General features: G+C 37.2%; 1 protein-coding gene across 17 annotated transcripts in view; it reads left to right on the top strand.

Annotated features, from left to right (window-relative positions):
* DMD (dystrophin) overlaps window positions 1-20,333 on the top strand; it is a 2,358,181-nt gene that overhangs the window by 1,537,321 nt on the left and 800,527 nt on the right. For all 17 annotated transcript variants that reach the window (XM_057310259.1, XM_057309646.1, XM_048213297.2 and 14 more), the window contains one exon: window positions 17,945-18,120. In XM_057310259.1, the coding sequence (XP_057166242.1) occupies window positions 17,945-18,120 (176 nt within the window). The remainder of the gene's footprint in view (window positions 1-17,944; window positions 18,121-20,333) is intronic.

Genomic DNA, 20,333 nt, shown 5'->3' with positions numbered 1-20,333 from the left:
TTAGATAAGTAATCTTTTGGTCTGATTTTTCTATATAATGGACTGTTTTCTCAAACAAGGCATTAAATACCTGATTTTTAGAAGTTAGTTATTTTAATGCATGCTAGGAAATAAGCAGTGAGAGTAACTGCTGAAACATTTTTTTTTCTAGATGCTTACATTTTTTAGTGCTATCATTGCCTCCGTTCAAAAGAACCATGTACTTGTGTAAAGCAAAATAAACAAAACAGATTTTTGAGTATAAAGACTGGGACTTCAGTATGGTTAGGATCTTGTCACTCTTCCCCAATGACCAGAGCAGATAAGCAAATGGACTGAAGAGTGTGGTCGTTTAAATCTTACCACCAAGTAAGGATTTGAGCATTTTTCCTTCCAACACTCATGACTACAAATAAAGGTCTTAACTGTTTGGCAAATTATGATGAGCATTACAAGTGATTAAATAGTGATTTTTGATAATGACTGAATAGCAAATATTATTTTAAATGCTTCTCATGATACATGGACAGATACTCATACAGGTACATGGCCTTCCCCTTTACATACATACCTATAGACACTCCCTTTCTAACACAGCTAACAGGATTCAAACATTTTGTCTGAGTATTTTTCTCCATGTGAACCTACACATAAGAATACTACAGTTTTAGTTCTGTGTACGTTTCAGTTTCTTTTTAATATTTACAGACAGACCATATGGTACCTGTGTATGGTACTTGGTAAAAATGCCACTTTGGTAAACTCCTCTTTTTGAAAGAAACAGTAGTAATTTATTACCAGCTCTATTCTTTCACATCGTTTCTACCTCTTATGGTGATCTTCAAAATTAAAAAGGAAGATTCCTAAAGACTTAGAAACGGAAATTATTCATGTGCCATTGGTGTTTATGGTGTGCCATTGGTGTTTATGGTGTGCCATGTGGTTTGTTGGCATGTGCCGATCCACACCATGGCTGACGTCTGCAAGAACACAAAGCGTCCCACGTCACTGTTGGCCTGGTAGATGCCGCACCGGGGCAGCAACATCTCGGGGGAGCCTCATTCAGTCTTCTATTTTTATAGACAAAAAGGAGAATGGCCCTATTTTCATTGCTGAAGTTTGGCCAACGTTATTTATTGAAAGGTGCTAATTTATCCATCTGGACACCTGGTCTGTCCATATAACCTCAGAAATACAAATGTAAAAATAAAGTTTCCCCCACCGTCCAGTGTGTTTCTTGCCAGCAAGTGCAACTGAAAGAAATCAGAGCCTGGTTTGTGTCTTTTCATCATGTTAATACAGGACTTTTCCATAAAAATAAATTACTTTTGAGCATGTTTGTTTGGACGACAAAAAGAGAACGTCCATTTGATTGATAGCAGACAGAATTTTCATTAAGTTGAACAGCAAAAGTACCACAGTTGCATCACTCACCTTCCTGTTTGAAAGGAAAACAGAAAATTAGATCCAATAAACTCGACACAAATGTTTGCTATGCATATTTTTGCCATTAAATACATTATCAAGAATCATGTCAGCATGACATTATAATATAGTGACTTTACAAAAACATGTAATCTAATCTAGGAATGCTTTAGTCCTCCCTAAATCAGCTTCAGACATACTCAGGGTTGATATTTCTCATTATTTTGGGATGAGAATTTTTTTCCTAAGAATGATTGCATTTAATTGAATATACAGACACTATCAAAGTAGACAAAATAGTTGTTTAATAGGAAAACCAGTATGAAATAAGTTTTTTCTCCCAAGAGAAGGAGCTATAATAATGAAACACTTGGGTTTTTATTTTCATAATAATTTCAGCATGTATGCAATTTGCCCAGCTTTGTGTCTCTTCTACTTTGCCTGTGTCTGCCTATCTCTGTAATAACGAAGTACACGAGTCAGAAAAGAGCAGCCCTGTGTAGTGGGAACCTCACTGTGATGTGATGATTATGTGCAGCCTGATCTTGGGATCTTGATATCTGCAGGATGACTTAGACAAGTCATTCAGTTGCTCGATTATCTACTTTTTAACCACTTGACCGAGGTCTGACAAATATAAAGTTATACATATTTATATACACTTGACGATCCTGGAGATAAGTATGCATCCATGAAACCATCACCACAGTCTATGCCATAAACCTGTCCATCACTTCCAGCTCCTCATCTTTAACATGGGAATCGTAACGTAGTTTTTGCTTATTGCATGCATGTGTGTGGGTCCCAAATGAAATAATCATCTGATGGCACGTTATGAAGTATGTAAGAACAAGATATTGTGATAACAATAAGATCATTGCAATAATTCTCTTAGCATAGTATTAATAATATCTTTGCCTATTTGACACAACCAGATTTTCTCTGTGACAAATGCCACTCCTGGTTTGAGCAAAGGATCACACCGGGAGAGATGAGGAGGTGGTACTTCAGTTGTTGCTGAATCTAGAATGTATTGCAAATGTTGCACATTGATCCTCTTCCTTTAAAAAAAAAAAACAACTTTATTTTCACATTGAGAATGTGGTATTCACTTTAAATGCAGAATACAAAACTAACCTTATTTGTTCATTTCTACTGATTAAAACATCTGAAGTGCTTATTTAGGTGAAGGTGCAAATCGAGGTTTAGCTTTTATTGATTTATACTCTTCTTTAATTCACAAAGGATTTGAGACCGCGTATAACAAATTTCAAACTAGAAAATGAAATAATAGAAAAAAATGGAACCAGGGGAGATATAAACTAAAGTTTTATATTAAGGCTCAGGATAAGAAAAAAGAACATAAATATGGGAAAGGGAATGGTGTAGAGTGGGAGTTTTGAGAAAATACCACCCTGTCATGATGGTCTTTATTAGCTTTTTGGGGGGAGATGGCAAAACAAAATTAGAGCTGTTTCCAGCTATTTCCCTAAAGTACATTTGTTACAGCATGTTCGGAGGGCATCAAGTAAACTGAACCTATGGAATTTTTAACAAGCTTTCTTCTCTGACATTTTCATGGTACACATTGATGTATTCAAAACTAATACAAAGAAAAATACCATTAAAGACAGCTATGAAATTATATTAGAAGAACTTAATATTACTTGGGAAGTGATGAATTCCTATGTATGATGTTGCATGTATTTTGTCTACTATATGTGACTATATCCATAAGTAACTTTAGTAGTATCTACTTGAGCAAATAGTGTAGTGAATTATATTTTACAGGTGCTGCTATCTTAGTAGATAAAACAAGATAACCTTACTTAAACATACTACATTTTGGTAATTCAAATACAGCCCCAGGAAGAGTTACGTTGTCTGTTCTCTTACTTTTAAGTCATAAATTTAGATAAAATATTTTTGGGGGGTAAGATTATAGCAATTTATATTCCAAATGAAAACAGCATTTTTTCTGAATAAAAAAAGTATACCTTTTCATTGGAAAAATACATTTCAAATGATTTTAAAAAAAGAAAAAAACAAGCATACAAATGACCAATAACCTCATTTCCCAGAGATCGCACTTAACATTTTTCTGGACACTCATCTAGTCTAATTCTCACATGCGTCTTTTTTCAGAAATCTCCCTCCTATGTAGATTCTTCAGTGCCTCTGCATCTTATTTCCTCTTGTTCCCTTCTTGTGCAAAGACAATGGGGGGTGGTTTTGCCGTGTGAAATACACAAAGTGGTTCATGCATCAGACCATCGCCTCTGTTCATCATTAGCCACAGGCCCTCTGACTTGTTCAGGTGGTAGGCAATTTGACATGATGCTGTTCCTTGTAGTACACAACGAAGTCCTTGCATAGTTACTTCATTTTAGGAACTGGGACAATTTTATTAACTGGAAAAGAAATTATTTTAAGTTGCGTCGAAATGTGAGATGCAGTTTTCCTGCTGCCAAAGAGATTAAATCATGAAGCCAGGCCCACGTGTCCACCCTGAGAACAAGTTGTCATACAAATGCAAATTAGCTGACTCCGTTGTCTTTGCTAACGGGTATTCTTTTGCTCCTCATCCAGAAATGATCTTAAGCAGGAAGGGATGTAAACCAGTAGAGTGACTTCTTCCCATTTTTGAAAATTGGGATGACACTGGCCCATCTCCAGTGTGAACACAGTTCCTCAAAGACCGCTGACCGCGGAGTACTACCGTACTCCTCTCCCTCGGATAGAATCGGTCTGCGGCCGGGGATTTTCGCTCCTTTAGAGCGGCAAGGTGCTCTTTTAAAATTCCCTCACCTATTTTGGGCTTCATTTCCCTCATACGGTTATGCCTTTTCCAGTCTGATGAACATTCTCCTTGACAGGGCAGACAAGCAGAGGAGCTGAGCGCTTTTGCTCTCCGTGTCATCTCTATCCCTCATCTTCCCCCTCCTGCCCCAATCACTGAACCTGTGTCTCTCTGGTTCTCCTTTCCCCAGGTAGAAGTGAAAAGGCCCTGGATGGCTGTTTGGTTTGGTTTGGTTTTAACCTTATCGCAAGTGTCAATGCTAGCCTTGGTTTTTCCTCCGTATTTATGCAGTTCTATATTGTTTTTAAGATTTTCCCTCAGTTATATGTCCCTTATTTTATCCCGTGGTCATACATTGTGGAATCTGAGCTCCTTTGGGGATCCCCTGTGCTGTAGCATGCGTCTTGTTAAACAACCCCCCCCCTTTTAAAAAAATACTCATTGGGATCATTTGCTATTATATTGTCAAAATTTTATTCTTGAAAGTCCCAAAGGTCTCTTGAGTCATTTTATCTTTTAAAATTGAAGATCCTGGGATCACTGTGTTATTTTCCCCTTCTTATTCTAATAAACATACCACACCACACATACACACACACTTTGATAAAATATAGATGCCACTTTGTCTTCTAGATTGTCCAAATAGAACCTATATAACCTGATTAGTCTTCTGAACCTTTTCAAATTCTGTCTGCAAACAACTGAGTTTTGCCAATGAGATGGTCTTAGTTCTTCTCTTGCATAAGAAATATCTACAGGTACTGTGTGAAGTGGGAAAGAAAGAATTTCAACTTGTACATTTTCATTATTAACTTGGCTAAAATAGTGTTTGAGCAGAGAAAAGTACTTGAAAGTGACATGTTCTTATTTCTTAATAGAAGTAAAATTTATATAAGATGAAACAGATTTATTTGGGAGGGGAGGAAGAGTTGATTCTTACAAAAAATCTGAACCTGTTATATTTAGTTCATTTCAATCTGTCAGGATATTTTGAGTAATAGTCAGATTTTGCTCTGTAATTTATTTTCTGTGCTCTCTTGCTCTGTGTAACTGTAGCAAGTTGCAAGGAAATATAGGAGGAGGCCCCTGAAACTGGGAAACAAATATATACTGTGTTCATTTTAACTTCAATTTCTTCTAGTCATAAAACCAGTACTTCAATAAAAACATTCCCATCACTTCACACCATCTTCTAGTTGATTCCTACCCCCATAGGCACCTATTATTTTTATTTCTATCACCATACTTGACTTTTTGTCTGTTATTGATTTCATATAAATGGAATCATGCAGTATGTAGTATTTTGATCAACAAAATATTTTTGAGGTTCGTCCATGTTGGGAATATATCAGTAGTTCATTCCTTCTTATTGCTGGTTAATATTTCATTGTAAAAATATACCATGATTCGGGGTGCCTGGGTGGCTCACTTGGTTAAGCGTCTGATTCTTGATTTCAGTTCCGGTCATGATCTCAGGGTTGTGAGATCCAGTGTCTGGCTCTGTGCTAGGTGTAGACCCTGCTTAAGAAGTTTTCTCTTCTCCCTCTGCCCCTCCCCTCTTTTCTCCCCTCTTAAAATACACACAAACACACACACGCACACAGACACACTATGATTTATCTCTCTTCTGTTGGTGGACAATCAAGCTACTTTCAGTTTGGAGACAGTAGGAGTAAAGATACTACGAATGTTTGGGTAGAAGTTTTTTTGTGAGTGTTTTCATTTCTTTTGAGAGTGGAATGGCTAGGTCAAGTATTTAACTTTGTAAGATACTGCAAAAGCAGTTTTCTAAAGTGGTTGTGTCATTATATACCCAAACCAGTCATGGTGGAGAACTCCATTTGCTCTCCATTCTCACCAGCATTTGATCTTAACAGTTCTTTTCAACCGTGCCATTTTATGGGATATAAAGTGGTATCTTGTCGTGGTCTTCATTTGTGTCACTCTGATGACTAACAGAAGTGAACTTTTCTCTTTTTTTTAAATTTTTTATTATGTTAGTCACCATACAGTACATCCCCAGTTTTTGATGCAGTGTTCCATGATTCATTATTTGTGTATAACACCCAGTGCTCCATGTAATACGTGCCCTCCTTAATACCCACCACCGGCCTATTCCATTCCCCCACCCCCCTCCCCTCTGAAGCCCTCAGTTTGTTTCCCAGAGTCCATAGTCTCTCGTGGTTCATTCCCCCTTCTGTTTACCCCTCCTTCATTCTTCCCTTCCTTCTCCTACCGATCTCCCTGCTATTTCTTATGTTCCATAAATGAGTGAAACCATATGATAATTGTGGAAGTGAACTTTTTTTAATGTATTTGGCATTCACGAACAGAGAACATATCTGTTGAAGACAGTGCCTTCTTTTTGGGTGAAAGTAATTATTTTGAGGTTACTGGTATAACTTGGAAATTGGGAAGGATAGAGACATCGTCCTACTTGGTTTCTTTTCTTCTTATTTTCTCTGAAGACTCTAGTGCAAAGCGTCATTGCTGCTTAGGCAGCAGTGCCTTGGCTTTGTAAAAACACTGCTTCATGGCCACGAATACGGAGTGCTGAATATTTTAATTTTCTTTAACCAGCTGCTGCATAGAGCCTCTTCAGAGCCATCAGCACTGATTTGTTGGTTAAAGCCTACTAGGTATTTAAAAATAGAGATAGGACTTAATCATTCTTTTTACTATATTCTCATTCATTTTGTCACCAGACTTTTACTGATTAACCTGATGGGAAGCTTAAAAGCTAAAGAAGATACTGTCCCTGCACTGAAGAAATTCAAAACTTTCAATCAAAATAAAGACCTTTAGGGGCGCCTGAGTGGCTCAGTCGTTAAGCGTCTGCCTTTGGCTCAGGGCGTGATCCCAGGGTCCTGGGATCGAGCCCCACATCAGGCTCCTCTGCTGGGAGCCTGCTTCTTCCTCTCCCACTCACCCTGCTTATGTTCCCTCTCTTGCTGGCTGTCTCTCTCTGTCGAATAAATAAATAAAATCTTTAAAAAAAAAAAAGAGAGGGAGTAGGAATGCTATGAGGTGCTGAATGTTATCTGAACTGTTTGGGGCTGTATCAAGCAGGTACGGAGGATTCAGTTTGGATATTTCAGCAGGAAATAACGCCCAGAGTTATCCGTCGGGAGAACTGACGTACAAAGACCGTGTAGTATGTTTTGGAGTGTGAAGGGTTAAGGGAAATCAGTTCAGAGGATGTGTTACTGACGTAGGTGAAATATCTTGAAATATCGTGAGCAACCTGACCAGGAAAACAATGGTGGAATTAACTGGTCAATAGGTATAACAGGATCAGTAGAACTTGGACTGGGGAAAAGAAAGAAAGATGAACTGGTGGTAGGAATGTGGGTGGGTCCCTGGGAGAATATAGATGGCATTCAAATAAATAAGTCAACAAGAGAAACCCGTTTCAGAAGTATGCCAATGTCGGCTGAAAACGTTTCCTTTGAGGTTCAAATCAATGGAAAATGTGCAGAAATGCTAGGCAGTAGTTAAGAAGGAAGCTTCACTAGAGATAAAATTTAGAAAACATTAACATTTGATAACTAGAGTTGGTTTTCACCTCTTCTTACAACTACCCCTGATTAAAAATTCTGGAATTTTTAATAGGAGACATCCTTAAGCCCTCTGGCTCTTTTATTCTTAGGTTCCTCTGGTTTGTGTATAGTTCGGTAAGGAAGAGATTGTTGACATAGTACAAATATGTTACTAATAGAGCCCATTCTTTCGCCTGATTTGTCTGATTTCCAGTGGATATGCTCAGTCAGTAAGAGATACACAGATGTGTTTTACCATCTCACCTTCTCGTCTAATACCATGAAGAAGAGGAGCATTACCCTCTAACAGATAATGAGTTGGAAAATAAGAAAGCCAACCTCAGAAAGTAAGACTTTAAAAAAAAAAAGTAGCTTGTTTTTAATGCATGTATAACTGGATGAGAGGGACATAGAAGGCTTAGTAATACCCAACATGTGCTTAGAGGCAGATCGTTAGCTGATGTCTTGGGGGTTCTGGAATCCGAACTAAATGCTTAAAATCAATTAACTGATGTTAGACACAGAGATCTGTTTTTATCCCTCTTTATTTTATTTCTGGGCCTTTCCATTCTCAAGAGCAAACAAAACCTTACCTTGATAACTTGTTCTTTGTGGTAAAAGACAAGACTTTGGTAAAACACAATTATTTTTTAATGTCTCTTTTCCATACCAGGGTGTTACATATATTTCAGAATTTTACTTCTGAACCTTTCTCAAGTGGGAAGCCATTCAAGAGTACTATAATATCTTGCCTAGTCTTGTACTCAATTTATCAGCAAATATTTCTTGAGCAATTATTAAGGTAAGCAATGCCCAGCACTGTGCCTGGCAATATAAAGAATATTAATATAATATAATATAATATAATATAATATAATATATAATAATATATAGACAATATAAAGACTGTCCTCAGTCATGTATAATCTTAATTACCATGATGTTTATGTTTCTTTTCCGATCCCCCAAACACAGATATAGACACGTGTACACATCATCATGCTCACAATTGCACAATCGATCTCTCTAGCTCACGTAGCAGCTCCATAGCTGTATTATAATACAGCATTGTATATAGTTACTTGCTAACTATGCTGTCCTCCGTTAAGCTGAGTAAGTGACAGGAAAAGACAAGATTGTTTATTGCTGTAAAGGCATCAGATGCAGAGTACTTACCTAAGTATTTGTTGGAATGAATCACATTGAAGATAATACTTACTCGCATTGAATATTTTACCTACATTAAACAATCATTTAGAGATTATGCCAAAGCTAAGGCACATAAAATTCCTCTGAGGACAAAAAAGAGGGAGTCTCTGAAAGGAAAAGTTAAATTCCTGACTTCTTAAATAGTAGCATGAATATATTTTTAAGTCCTCTTTGCCCATTGGTATTTAGCAGTGGATGGGTAGAACTTAGGATGGGTAGGTAAAAGCAACTTCCTGAGAGCAATACTCTTATTTTTTTTTTTTCAAATGTTCTAGGCAATCATGCTGCCTCTGGATTTTGTACATTATGTGAGTCATGACATAGACCCAGGGATCTCTTCGGCAGCAAATGAAAATAAAATGTAGCAGTCTACAGATAGAGCAAGGGTCAGTAGTGACAAGGTTACTCCTCTCAGTTTCCTATGTAGCAATTGTCAGGCAAATGCTCAGGAAGTTCCAAAATATGTTCGAATTATACATTTTTCCTTTGAAATTACCCTTAACTGTTTTCAATGAAAATGGGGAATCCAACCACATTCAGAGCCAAACCCACATGACAAATCTTAGACTTAGTTCTGCCAATAATGATCTCAGTTATATTTTCAAACCTAGTTTTTCCTCTGAGGTTCAGTACAGTAACCCCCAACTGCCCAGTTGATATCCTTCCCTTCCCTCGCATCTCCACCTGAATGGCTAAATCCTATTTACCTCCCAAATATCAACCGTTTCCAACTACTTCTCTATATCCCTACCACTACTTCTGCAACCGCACTACCATTTCCCTTCCCTTAACTACAGTGACATCTCCTACTTGGTCTTCCTCCTTTTACTCCAGAGCTTCTCCGACCCATTCCCGCTACTGCAGGCAGCAATAACCAGTGCCCATAGAAGGCACCCAGTAAATAGTTGTTTAGTCAATGAATGTCTCGCTTAGTGAAAATGCTTCGTAAGCATGGCAAGTACCAATAGGAAACTCCAACTTTTCAAAGTCAATGAGATTTGACTTTTAATCAAATATTTCTAGTCCTTAATTACATTTACAGATCATGGTACTTTTAAAAAGCAGTTATGTTGCGTTTTTCATACAGTCACTCTGCTTTTTATATCCACCAAATGGCTTTTGAATAAATATTTGGGTGGCTCCAAATTGATAAAACCTCTGGAAAGAAGGAATTTTAAAGTAATTTATGCTTCCTTTCAAGTATTCTTAGAGTGAACATTTTCTGGTTGCATGCAATATGTTCCATGATGAAATGTCTCATGTTTTTACAACCACTTTAGTAATTTTTTAGAAGGATATTTATGGCTGAAGTCATATATTCTATTACCAGGATTTCTTATTAAGAGAGCAAACATGTTCTCTGTATTTAAGAGTCTGGCTGGGGTTTTTTGTCTTTTTTCTTTTTCTTAAATCCCACATTTGAGTGAACTCATATGGCATTTGTCTTTCTCTGTCCAACTTATTTAATTAGCATAGTGCCCAATAGATCTACCCATGTTGTTGCAAATAGCAAGATCCCATTCTTTTTTGTGGCTGGGTAATAGTCCATTGTATATACGTACTACATCTATATCCAGTTACCTGTGGATGGATAGTTGGAAGGGAGGTGAGTGGGGGGAATAGATAATGGGAATTAATAGTACACTTAATCATGATGAGCACTGAGTAATATATACAGTTATTGTTGTATTATACACCTGAACCTAATACAACCCTGTACGTTACTTTCACTTCAGTTTAAAAAACAACAACAACAAGCATGGTCATAGAGCAGAACCTCTTTTTGATCACAGAAAAGTCAATTTGTTTTCATAACCAATCTATGTGACTAGAGAGGAAAAACAATGCTTAATCTTCCCAGTTAGTTCTCCTGAAGTTCTAATGAATGATTTGGAAGTCAAGAAAGGTTGAATAAATCCGTGACCCTAGAGAGGCCTATCATTGATTTTTAACTCACTAAACCCTATTAACTTTGCAAAGTTGTGTACTTTGTAACAACAATTTTCTTTAAAGCAAGGATCGCTAATGCAGATTCCTTCAGAGAGTAGAATGCATGCCTGCCGCACCCAAACGTACTGAAGTTCTGTTGCCAAATCAATATGAGGACAGATTTAACTTGAAGTCTCCAGGATCAGAGCCCCAAAGGCAGAGATTTAACATAGATGCTTTTTTCTTCTTTTGGAATCTCTGCTTGAAATTACAGAATGTATATTTGGGGGATTTTCTGCCCAGGGCATTATTTTGTGGGAAAGAAAAAAAAAAAAAAAAGCCTGAGATAACCTTTCAAAGCATGTAGTACTTAAAGCACTTGGATGAATCCATCTGGTATCCACATTAATAGCAGTGATAACAATGACTGTATATATCACTGATGTGGATGAGATAAACACATCCAAAGGAAATTTCATTGTAATTTGATATTAGGTAAATGTCCCATTAAAATAAATTGCTACTGTATATAATTTTCCTTTAGTTCACTGGCAGGATGTTTGCTTGGGAAAAGGAACAGTCTAATTCTAGTTTTAAAAGGAATTCTCATTATTCTTTTATAGCAACCATTATGAGGAGCAGCTAGGGAAGTGTTCCTGTACCAACCAGCATAACTGCCATGATACCACCCAGGAAACGGGCATCAGATAAAATCTCTAACAAGCCCCGCCCCCTTCCTACCTCCAAGTCCTGCAACAAACTAACAAAAACATACATACGGTTTGGGCATTGTTTTTAGTGAAACACAATAAATGTTTACTGAAATGCAACTATAATTAGGCCAGGAGAACAGGGAAAAAACGGTGCATTTTATTTTGGGCCGATCGTTTGTAAAGACTGTTCCTCTTTGATTTGACTTATTTTGCAAATTACTAATAAAAGACCCATAGGTCCTCAGATGAAAGTTGAATCTGAGATACAGTTCAAATTTTGATTCATGTTTTATGGTCAAAAGAAGAAAAAACTATTTTAGTATTACTTAATCCTCAGCCGTGAAGTCTAATATAGACATGAATGCTACCAACAAATGATACTAAATAGAAGTATTTTATAAATACCTACACAGTGGAGAGGCACTTAGCTCTCCAGCAGAAGAGGGAACGTTTACTCTGAGCATGGCACGTGAGTAATGACTTTGACCTGCAAAACTTAGCAGGACTGACAAGTAGGTGGAAGGCCATTTAGTTTTACGGGAAGTTGGAGCCGAGGTTCAAAGTGGGGAACAGCAGGTAAGCAGGGGGAAGAGGCTGCAGAGGCCCTTCAGGCCTTCCTCTGTAGGCTAGTATTTGGACTTTCGCTTGTGGTTAATAAGTAGGCATCATTCTCCATCTCCTCATTCTAGGTGCCCGAACTTGGCCTTGCTTCTTGCCTCCTACTACTCTCATTCTTTTTTTGTTGTTGTTATTTTATTATTTTTATGATAATTTTTTATTATGTTATGTTAGTCACCATACAGTATAGCCTTAGTTTTTGATGTAAAGTTCCATGATTCATTATTTGTGTATAACACCCAGTGCACCATGCAATACGTGCCCTCCTTAATACCCATCACTGGCCTATCCCAATCCCCCACCCCCCTCCCCTCTGAAGCCCTCAGTTTGTTTCCCAGAGTCCACTCTCATTCTTTACTCAAAAATTATCATTTCTCTATGCCATGTTTCCCTTTTTTTACTCCCTTTTTTTTTTTAGATTTTATTTATGTATTTGGGAGAGAGAGAGAGTGAGCATGAGCAGGGGCAAGGGGCAGAGGGAGAGGGAGAAGCAGGCTCCCAATACAGGGCTCGATCCCAGGACTCTGGGGTCATGACCTGAGCCGAAGGCAGACACTTAACCAACTGAGCCACCCAGGTACCCTTCACTTCTTTTGTAGATACACCATTTTTCTACTCTTGCCTCTCTCTCCCTCTTTTAACTCCTGCATTTCCCAAATTTCAGCCATCTTTCAGTGCTTGTCACTGCTGTCATGAGATCCTCTCCCGGGGTCATCCAGGCTTCCGCCAGGATGGAGTCAGCCCATCGACGAATGGCTAGGTTCAGTGTGTCTTGTCGCTGAGCCTGCTGTATGCTTTGGGTATTTGTTTGTTTATGTTGCTTCCTTACAACAATTCGTCATCTGACAAGATTTCAATACTTTCTGAGGCATACTGAAACCTCTGAAGACAGTGGTGACTATGTGCTCTTAAGAATCAGCATGAGAAACAGACTCATTTAATTCGTCTTTGAAAAAAAGGACCAGAAACTATTTTTCAGACTCTTACTTGAATTCTAGGGACTGACAGAACAGTGGGAATGATCTTAAGCAGGACAGAAATAGTAGAGCAGTAAAAGATAACACATCATAATTTTACGAAATCGGAGAGTAGAATTTTCTCTAGCAGTTTCACCAGTGTCCATAATGTTCATATTCTCACATACTTTCACTTGACCAGTGAGTGAACGGAGTCAGTGATTAATCTGTCTCCAAGGAAATCTTTAACAAAATTACAATTAAATCACAGGATTGCATTCTTGAAGCCTCTACTTGTTCAATGAAGGTTTGTTATTTGCTCTTCAGTTTCCCTCAGTCTTGATCTTTTCTTCCAATCTCTTTTTATCCCTTCTGTTTCCTCTTCCGCCTAGTTTGTGGTATTTGGCCAATTCTTTAACTCCTACCTACTTATCCAGTTTGTCATTGTACAATTTCCCGTAACTGCTTCTTAGCTTAATCTTTTTCTTTATTGGTCACATTTTATGTTCCATTTATTGTGCTTTCATTCAGTTTTGAAAAGTTTGGCAAATACACTTTTTTAAATGTATGTAATGTTTTCATATAAAATGTACTGGCTGCTTTTGCCTCATATTCTCTCCTCTGTAAAAATGTAGCAGTTCCTTCCTTGCCCATGATTTCTCTTACTTTCCCTCAATTTGACCAGACTTGAGGGACATAAATGTGTGTCATTTTCTATAATTTAGGAACATTTCTCAATTTAAAAAACGTACAAGAAGTTGAGATAATGCAGTAACTATAAAACATTTCTCTCTTGCTCACTCGCCTCTTCCACGTGTCTCTTGCCTACTCTTTCTTTAACAATGAATCTATTTTGTACTCCTTTTTTCCCCTTACCTCCAGAGATTCTGATGCAGTCAGCCAACGGTGGAATTCTGGGCTTTTATATTTTGAAAAAATTCCCTAGGGAAGTCTGATACGGAATCCTTATTAAGAATGATGCTTTCATATCAGAATCAAAACACAATAAGCTTTCTAACTGTGATGAATAATCCAATAGATTTAATTATGATTCTCTTTCTGTCTAAAACTAAAACTAGATGTTAATTACCAGAGAAATAGATAAGGATGCCTATGACAACAGAACATTAGTATGATATCAAAGCTTGGAAATTTTGCTGGTAGTGAATAATTCAGTGCTTTAAATACTTAGAAGCTATAGAATTAAAATTAATTTGTTTTTCCCTAAATGAATGAAGTTGATTGAGGTTTTACATTTAATTTCTTACATCAAATTTTATCTTCTTCGGGCTCAGAGGCTAACTGCAAAACACCACGTACAAATTTTTTACCTCCTCTTTCGATCCATTATTTCACTGTCTTACGCTTTATTACTGAAAGCTCTCCTCAAATAGATCATACACTGTAAATACCTCTCCTGATTACAAAATCTTCTCACACAAATGCAAGAGACTATTTAATGAGCTCTTCTTTCACAAAATTAAAAAACCTGAAGGCCCTGGTTTGGGACTCTATATAAATGAGATTTAGATCTAACAATTTTAAATTATTGCTTTATTCTTAGCTATTCAATTCTATCTCTTATCTGGGAAACAGAAATAATAAAACCCTTGTTGATTCTACAATTGGGTTGTAAAAGTCACTGCGGCCATCAACCATGAAGTAGAAGGGCCAAGATCAAAAATACAAAGCAAGGGAGCTGATATAAAAATTCTGAAGCAGCTTTAGTTTATAGCATTATAAACCACCAGCAAGAATTATTTGGTTGCTTAACAAAGATTCTGTCATCCAACCACTCAGTGTGGCATTCCTGGACCAGCAATATCGGCGTCCCCCCAGTGCTTGTTAAAAGTAGAGAATTTCAGGCCCTCCACAGGCCCACTGAACCAGAATCAGCAGTTTGGCAATTTCTCTAGGAGATTCTTATGCACTTAAGTTTGAGATGTGGGGCGCCTGGGTAGCTCAGTCAGTTAAGTGTCTGCCTTCAGCTCAGGTCATGATACCAGGGTCCTGGGATCAAGTCTGGCATTGGACTCCCTGCTCAGCGGGAAACCTGCTTCTCCTTCTCCCTCTGCCTGCTGCTCCCCCTGCTTGCGCACGTGCGCACTCTCTCTCTCTCTCTGTCTCTCTGTCAAATAAATAAAATCTTTTAAAAATATATAAAAAATAAAGTTTGACACGCAATGCTGTAGCACACATCTAATACGTACTCCGGGCATTTTTTCAGAATATTACTATTGGTGTGGATATTGGACACCACTGAAGGTACAGATCAGAGTGTTAATCTTTCTCCTGTACTTTCCCGACTTCTGTCTTTTAGGCAAAGATTTTCCCGTTCCAGCAGTTGTGCGTGATTGCATGATCCAGCTAGTTCGCAAACCCTGTAGCTTCTGCCCTAACAGTGTATTGGGTTTATCTTTTCCTTTCTGGAGCATTATCAAAAGTCTAGTCTCACCGCAATACTGGTCTCCCAGAATCCTGTCCTAGTGTTTTCCCTGTGTCCCTGTCTTACCATTAGCATGAACTCTACCTCAGAATTATCCAGAAACACAGCTCTAGATCTCATACTCCTGTACTTACAATGGAAGTTATTTTCTTTTTGCCACCCAAAGCATTACAGTCTGTAATGAAAAGGCAAGTCCTCTCTGCTGAGGCCCAAGATCCACCCGAGGCTGCCCCGTCCCTGTCTCTGCACTCCCACCCCCACACATTGACGTGGAGCCCAGGTCCATACTCCTGATCACATCATGGAAATGGCACACCATAGGCCCTGACTCATGCCCTTCCCTGCCCTCCTGACCCTCCACGTTTCTCAGGTCTACCCATTTTTCATATTTCACATCCCCCAGAGGCATCTCCTGTTGATCCTTCCACCGAGATCATCCCTCTTCTGGCGTATCAGTTACGAGCATCTTGCTTTCTCTCTTGTATGGAGTACACCAAACGATCCTTCACAACTGTGTCACACCTTTTCAGCTAGATTGTATACTGCCTGAAACCTAAAGAATGGAACTTTTTTCTTTGAATCTCTAGGAGGCCCAATAATAAGTATTAATACTAATGATACCTTGACAATGATGAAACTGGACATCTCCCTTCCTCCCCCACTTCCTTTATTTAGACATGCATGTGTTCCCTCAACAGATAGTTACCAAAACCTCCCATGCACTAAGCATTAGGAACAAAATCGTGAATGGGACACAGTCTTTGACCTCAGTGAATGTATGGTATAATAGGAATATAGACACTGTTTGTCATGAATGAGTGTACCTGTTACTAAGCAAGTAACAGTGAGTGTCCCATGCCACCCTGGTGTGAATGGATGGTAAAGAGTGAGATTCAAGGGAATGGTGCAGTATCACCTAGTTGCAAGGAAATGTCACATGTTTACTAGAGCATTTCTCATGTACATGTAAGAGAGTATGGTGAGGAAAGCTTATGAACAGTTCAGTAACTGCATAGTTTTATGTTCATTTGAAGCACTTGTGTCCCTGGAATAATGGCCTTGTTACCATTTTTGCTGATTGAGTCTTTTAACTGTTAAAGTTATACTACCAGAAATCCTAGTATTCAAAATAGTATTACACAAAAGTAGTAAAAAAAAAAAAAAAGATTTCTTTATGTGGAATAAGAATCTTAGAGAGGTTTGAACCAGTCTCACAAGACATGCATTCATTCATTTATTTGGCAAACATGGACTGGCGTTTACTATGTCCTTGGTATTGGCTCAAAAGACAGGGAAATATAAGAATATAAGATCACGAGAATCACATCTACCAGGAAAGTGTTCTGCCTACTGACTTTATCCTATGAGTACAGAGGGATTTGTTGAGTCCTTTTGATTTAAACATGGTAGGGATCTCAAGTTCTCAGATTATTTCATTTTCTAACGTACAGATTTAGTACTTGATTATTTTAATTGCCTAAAACATTCTGGATGATCTTTAAAAAAAAAAAGTGCCATTTTTACGTAATGGTAAAAAACATTTTTGTTTTTAATGTGTATTTGGTTGTGGTAGTCTCTTTTTAAATGACACTGCTTTTCTGATACTCTTAAAATTTCATTCAGGATAAAAAGTGGAAGATATTTAATCTTGACACCATCAATGACTCATAAAAATGTTCTGGTGTCTATAGATTATTTTTAAATTTATCACTGTACCTTAGGGATTTTTTGATAGGCTGCCCCTGAAAGCAATTAATTTTGTTGTATGTGGTTTTATAATGCAAAATGCCTTGATGGAAACAGAATTTGAAATAAATTTCCTTCTAATATAGCAATGAATTTTTGTTTCAATATTTCTAGAGGTTTTTTTTTTAAATACTGTGACTAAACTATGTTTGTTCATTTTCACCTCGCCTATCGACAGTCATTAAGAAATCCAAATACTTTTTTCATGTTGAAATTTTACTACACTTCATAGACTATTAAACATGGAACATCCTTGTGGGGACAAGAAATCGAATTTGCTCTTGAGAAGGTTTCCAACTAATTGATTTGTAGGACATTATAACATCTTCTAGCTGACAAGCTTTACAAATAGAAAGACCGGAGGTGAACTGAGAGGCTGCTTTTTTACTGACACATAAAAGCTATCTCTCTGTCTTGTAGCCTTTGGATATAGGCATGTCAGTTTCATAAAGAAACTTTCACACCGCGTTTTTTTATTTCTTTCTCTCCCGGTAGAACCACATGTGGTAGCACATTGTTAAATCTTCTCTCAAATAAAAGGACGTAGGGCTTCATTTTTGTTTTGCCTTTTTGGTATCTTATAGGAACTCCAGGATGGCATCGGACAGCGGCAAACTGTTGTCAGTGTATTGAATGCGACTGGGGAAGAAATAATCCAACAGTCCTCAAAAACAGATGCCAACATTCTACAAGAAAAACTGGGAAGCCTGAATCTGCGGTGGCAGGAGGTCTGCAAACAGCTGGCAGAAAGAAAAAAGAGGTAGGATGACAGATAAAAATAGGAATCCTACAATTTTAGCAGAGCTATTTAAGCTGTCCTCTAAGAAAACCTCTGTGAAAGATTGGAACCAGGGTGAAAGACACTAAGGGGAAGGAACCCCTAAACTGTTACTCAGTAGCAATAATGAATTTGTTTTCTGTTTCTCATGTACTGAAACATGTAGCTGCTGTTAGTGAAATAGACCAGCACTGTACTATTTTAAACTTTCAAGTTTGTTTTAAAAACCAAGCGATTGTTCAAATATGAATATCTTCAGGATATTCCGGTGTTAACAAGCTGAGGCTCATTTAGTTGAAAGAAGATGACAAAAGGAAATTATAAATGACTATTTTGTGTGAAAGATTGCTATTTGGCTGGATTTTTGAACAGCTATAAATGTGACTCTGATGCTGAAAACCAAGATGGTCATATTTTCTTTTTAGTTCCACTACATTTGTCAGTACATGATTGAAGAGGGACTTGGGCTGACAATGGTCAAATCTAAAGGGGGAAAATTTTTTTAAAAAAATACAGGGGAAAACAAAACCTCAGAAAGGTTATTGTTGAATTCAGTCATCTTTTAACTTTCCCTTGGAAGGTCCTGAAAGCCCAGAATGCCAAATGTATGCTGCCACACTTGGAAGGCATAGATATTTTTATAAATGGGATTTTGTACTATGCTTCCAGTTGTTGATGCTAATGTTGCCTGTTTCATAAGGGAGGACTTGGCCTTTATTTACCAAATGAGACTATTGTTTTGAACAATGAAAACTCCCTTCTATTGCCAAGCTCTTGCTTCCTACCTATCATCTACATAATAGGTGGATTTTAATATTCAGAAAGCTAGGACAACTCATTGATGAATGTCTTTGGTGAGGATGTATTAGAAAGGTTTCAGAATTAGGTCCATTGTCTTTGCCCACCTCCTCTTGGCGCCTTTGCTCCTGTTGCATTATTCAAAAAGTAGATAGAATTCATATTCCTCTACAAAAGTGATGTTTTAGTTGACCTACACACACACACACACACACATGCACACACACAAACACACACCCCTTGATAAAGTTTAAAAATAATAGCATCATCTAAAAATATTTTTAGTTTGAATCTTGGCTTAGAAAATAATTGTGATTTTTATATAGATAAGAGGAAATAAAGATCTAAACTTTGTGGTGAAACTGCTTCCTTGGGAAAATCATATACTTTTTTCCCCACTTTGAAATCTCTCTATTAAACATACAACTCCATCATTACTTAAATAACTGATATGTTTATACTACGAGCAGGTTTAAACCTGTATAATATCATTTCTGAACTAAAGTCAATCCAGTCTAAAATAAGATGTGAAGAAATGGGCAGATTAAGGAAGATTGCATAGCATGCTCTAAAAATTAATAACGAATTCATAAAGTAGGTTAAATGGGTTAGAAGATTATTTTTCTTTATTATATATAAAGCATTGTTTCTCATTTTTAAATACCCTGCTCATATACTGTTTAAATACAACATGTCAATATTTTCTCTAATAACAAGTATTTAAAAATTCAGGTGAAAAAGTGATCTGTTACTGACTTCTGAATGATATCAGAACTTAGAAAGATAGGGCATTATGCCTGTTTCACCAAACAAGCTCTAAAATTTTGGCTCCTTCGAAGTTTACAAGAAAGTAGTGTATGCTGACACTGTGGTGAAATATTACGCAAATTGTAGGTTAATTACAGCTAGCGATTTGGCTGTAATTGATTAGAAATATTTCTCCCATTTAAACGTTTTGACCTACATTAAATATTGCACTTCTGTGCTTTAAAAAGTCAAGATCGGCTTCCTTGAGGGTTTTTTTTTTTTTTTTAACTCAGCTTTTAAAGTTGTCTACTTCACGCTACATTTTAAAAATAAATGTTAGCATATTTAAATTTCCACTGAGATCAGTTTTGTGGCATACTTCCTCAGAATTTTTGTATCATTTAAATTTTATGAAATGTAAAAAAGTAATAAAATAGAAGTGCCTTTTCTACCAATACACTAACAGCTCTTTCTAAGCATCCAGTAGCAAATAAAGTAAAAGTAAAAATATATATATAAAGAATATGTTAACCTAACAATTGTGGGACAGCTGTAATCATGAAACTATTATTAATCAATGCCATGCTTTCACTGCAACCCAAGGAGAAGTCAGCAGGAAATAGAAGTTATTTATTGCACAGGTGAAAAAC

Source organism: Ursus arctos, chromosome X, assembly GCF_023065955.2.
Source record: "Ursus arctos isolate Adak ecotype North America chromosome X, UrsArc2.0, whole genome shotgun sequence".
Lineage (NCBI taxonomy): Eukaryota > Metazoa > Chordata > Mammalia > Carnivora > Ursidae > Ursus > Ursus arctos.
This window is presented reverse-complemented; position numbering and strand designations above follow the sequence as displayed.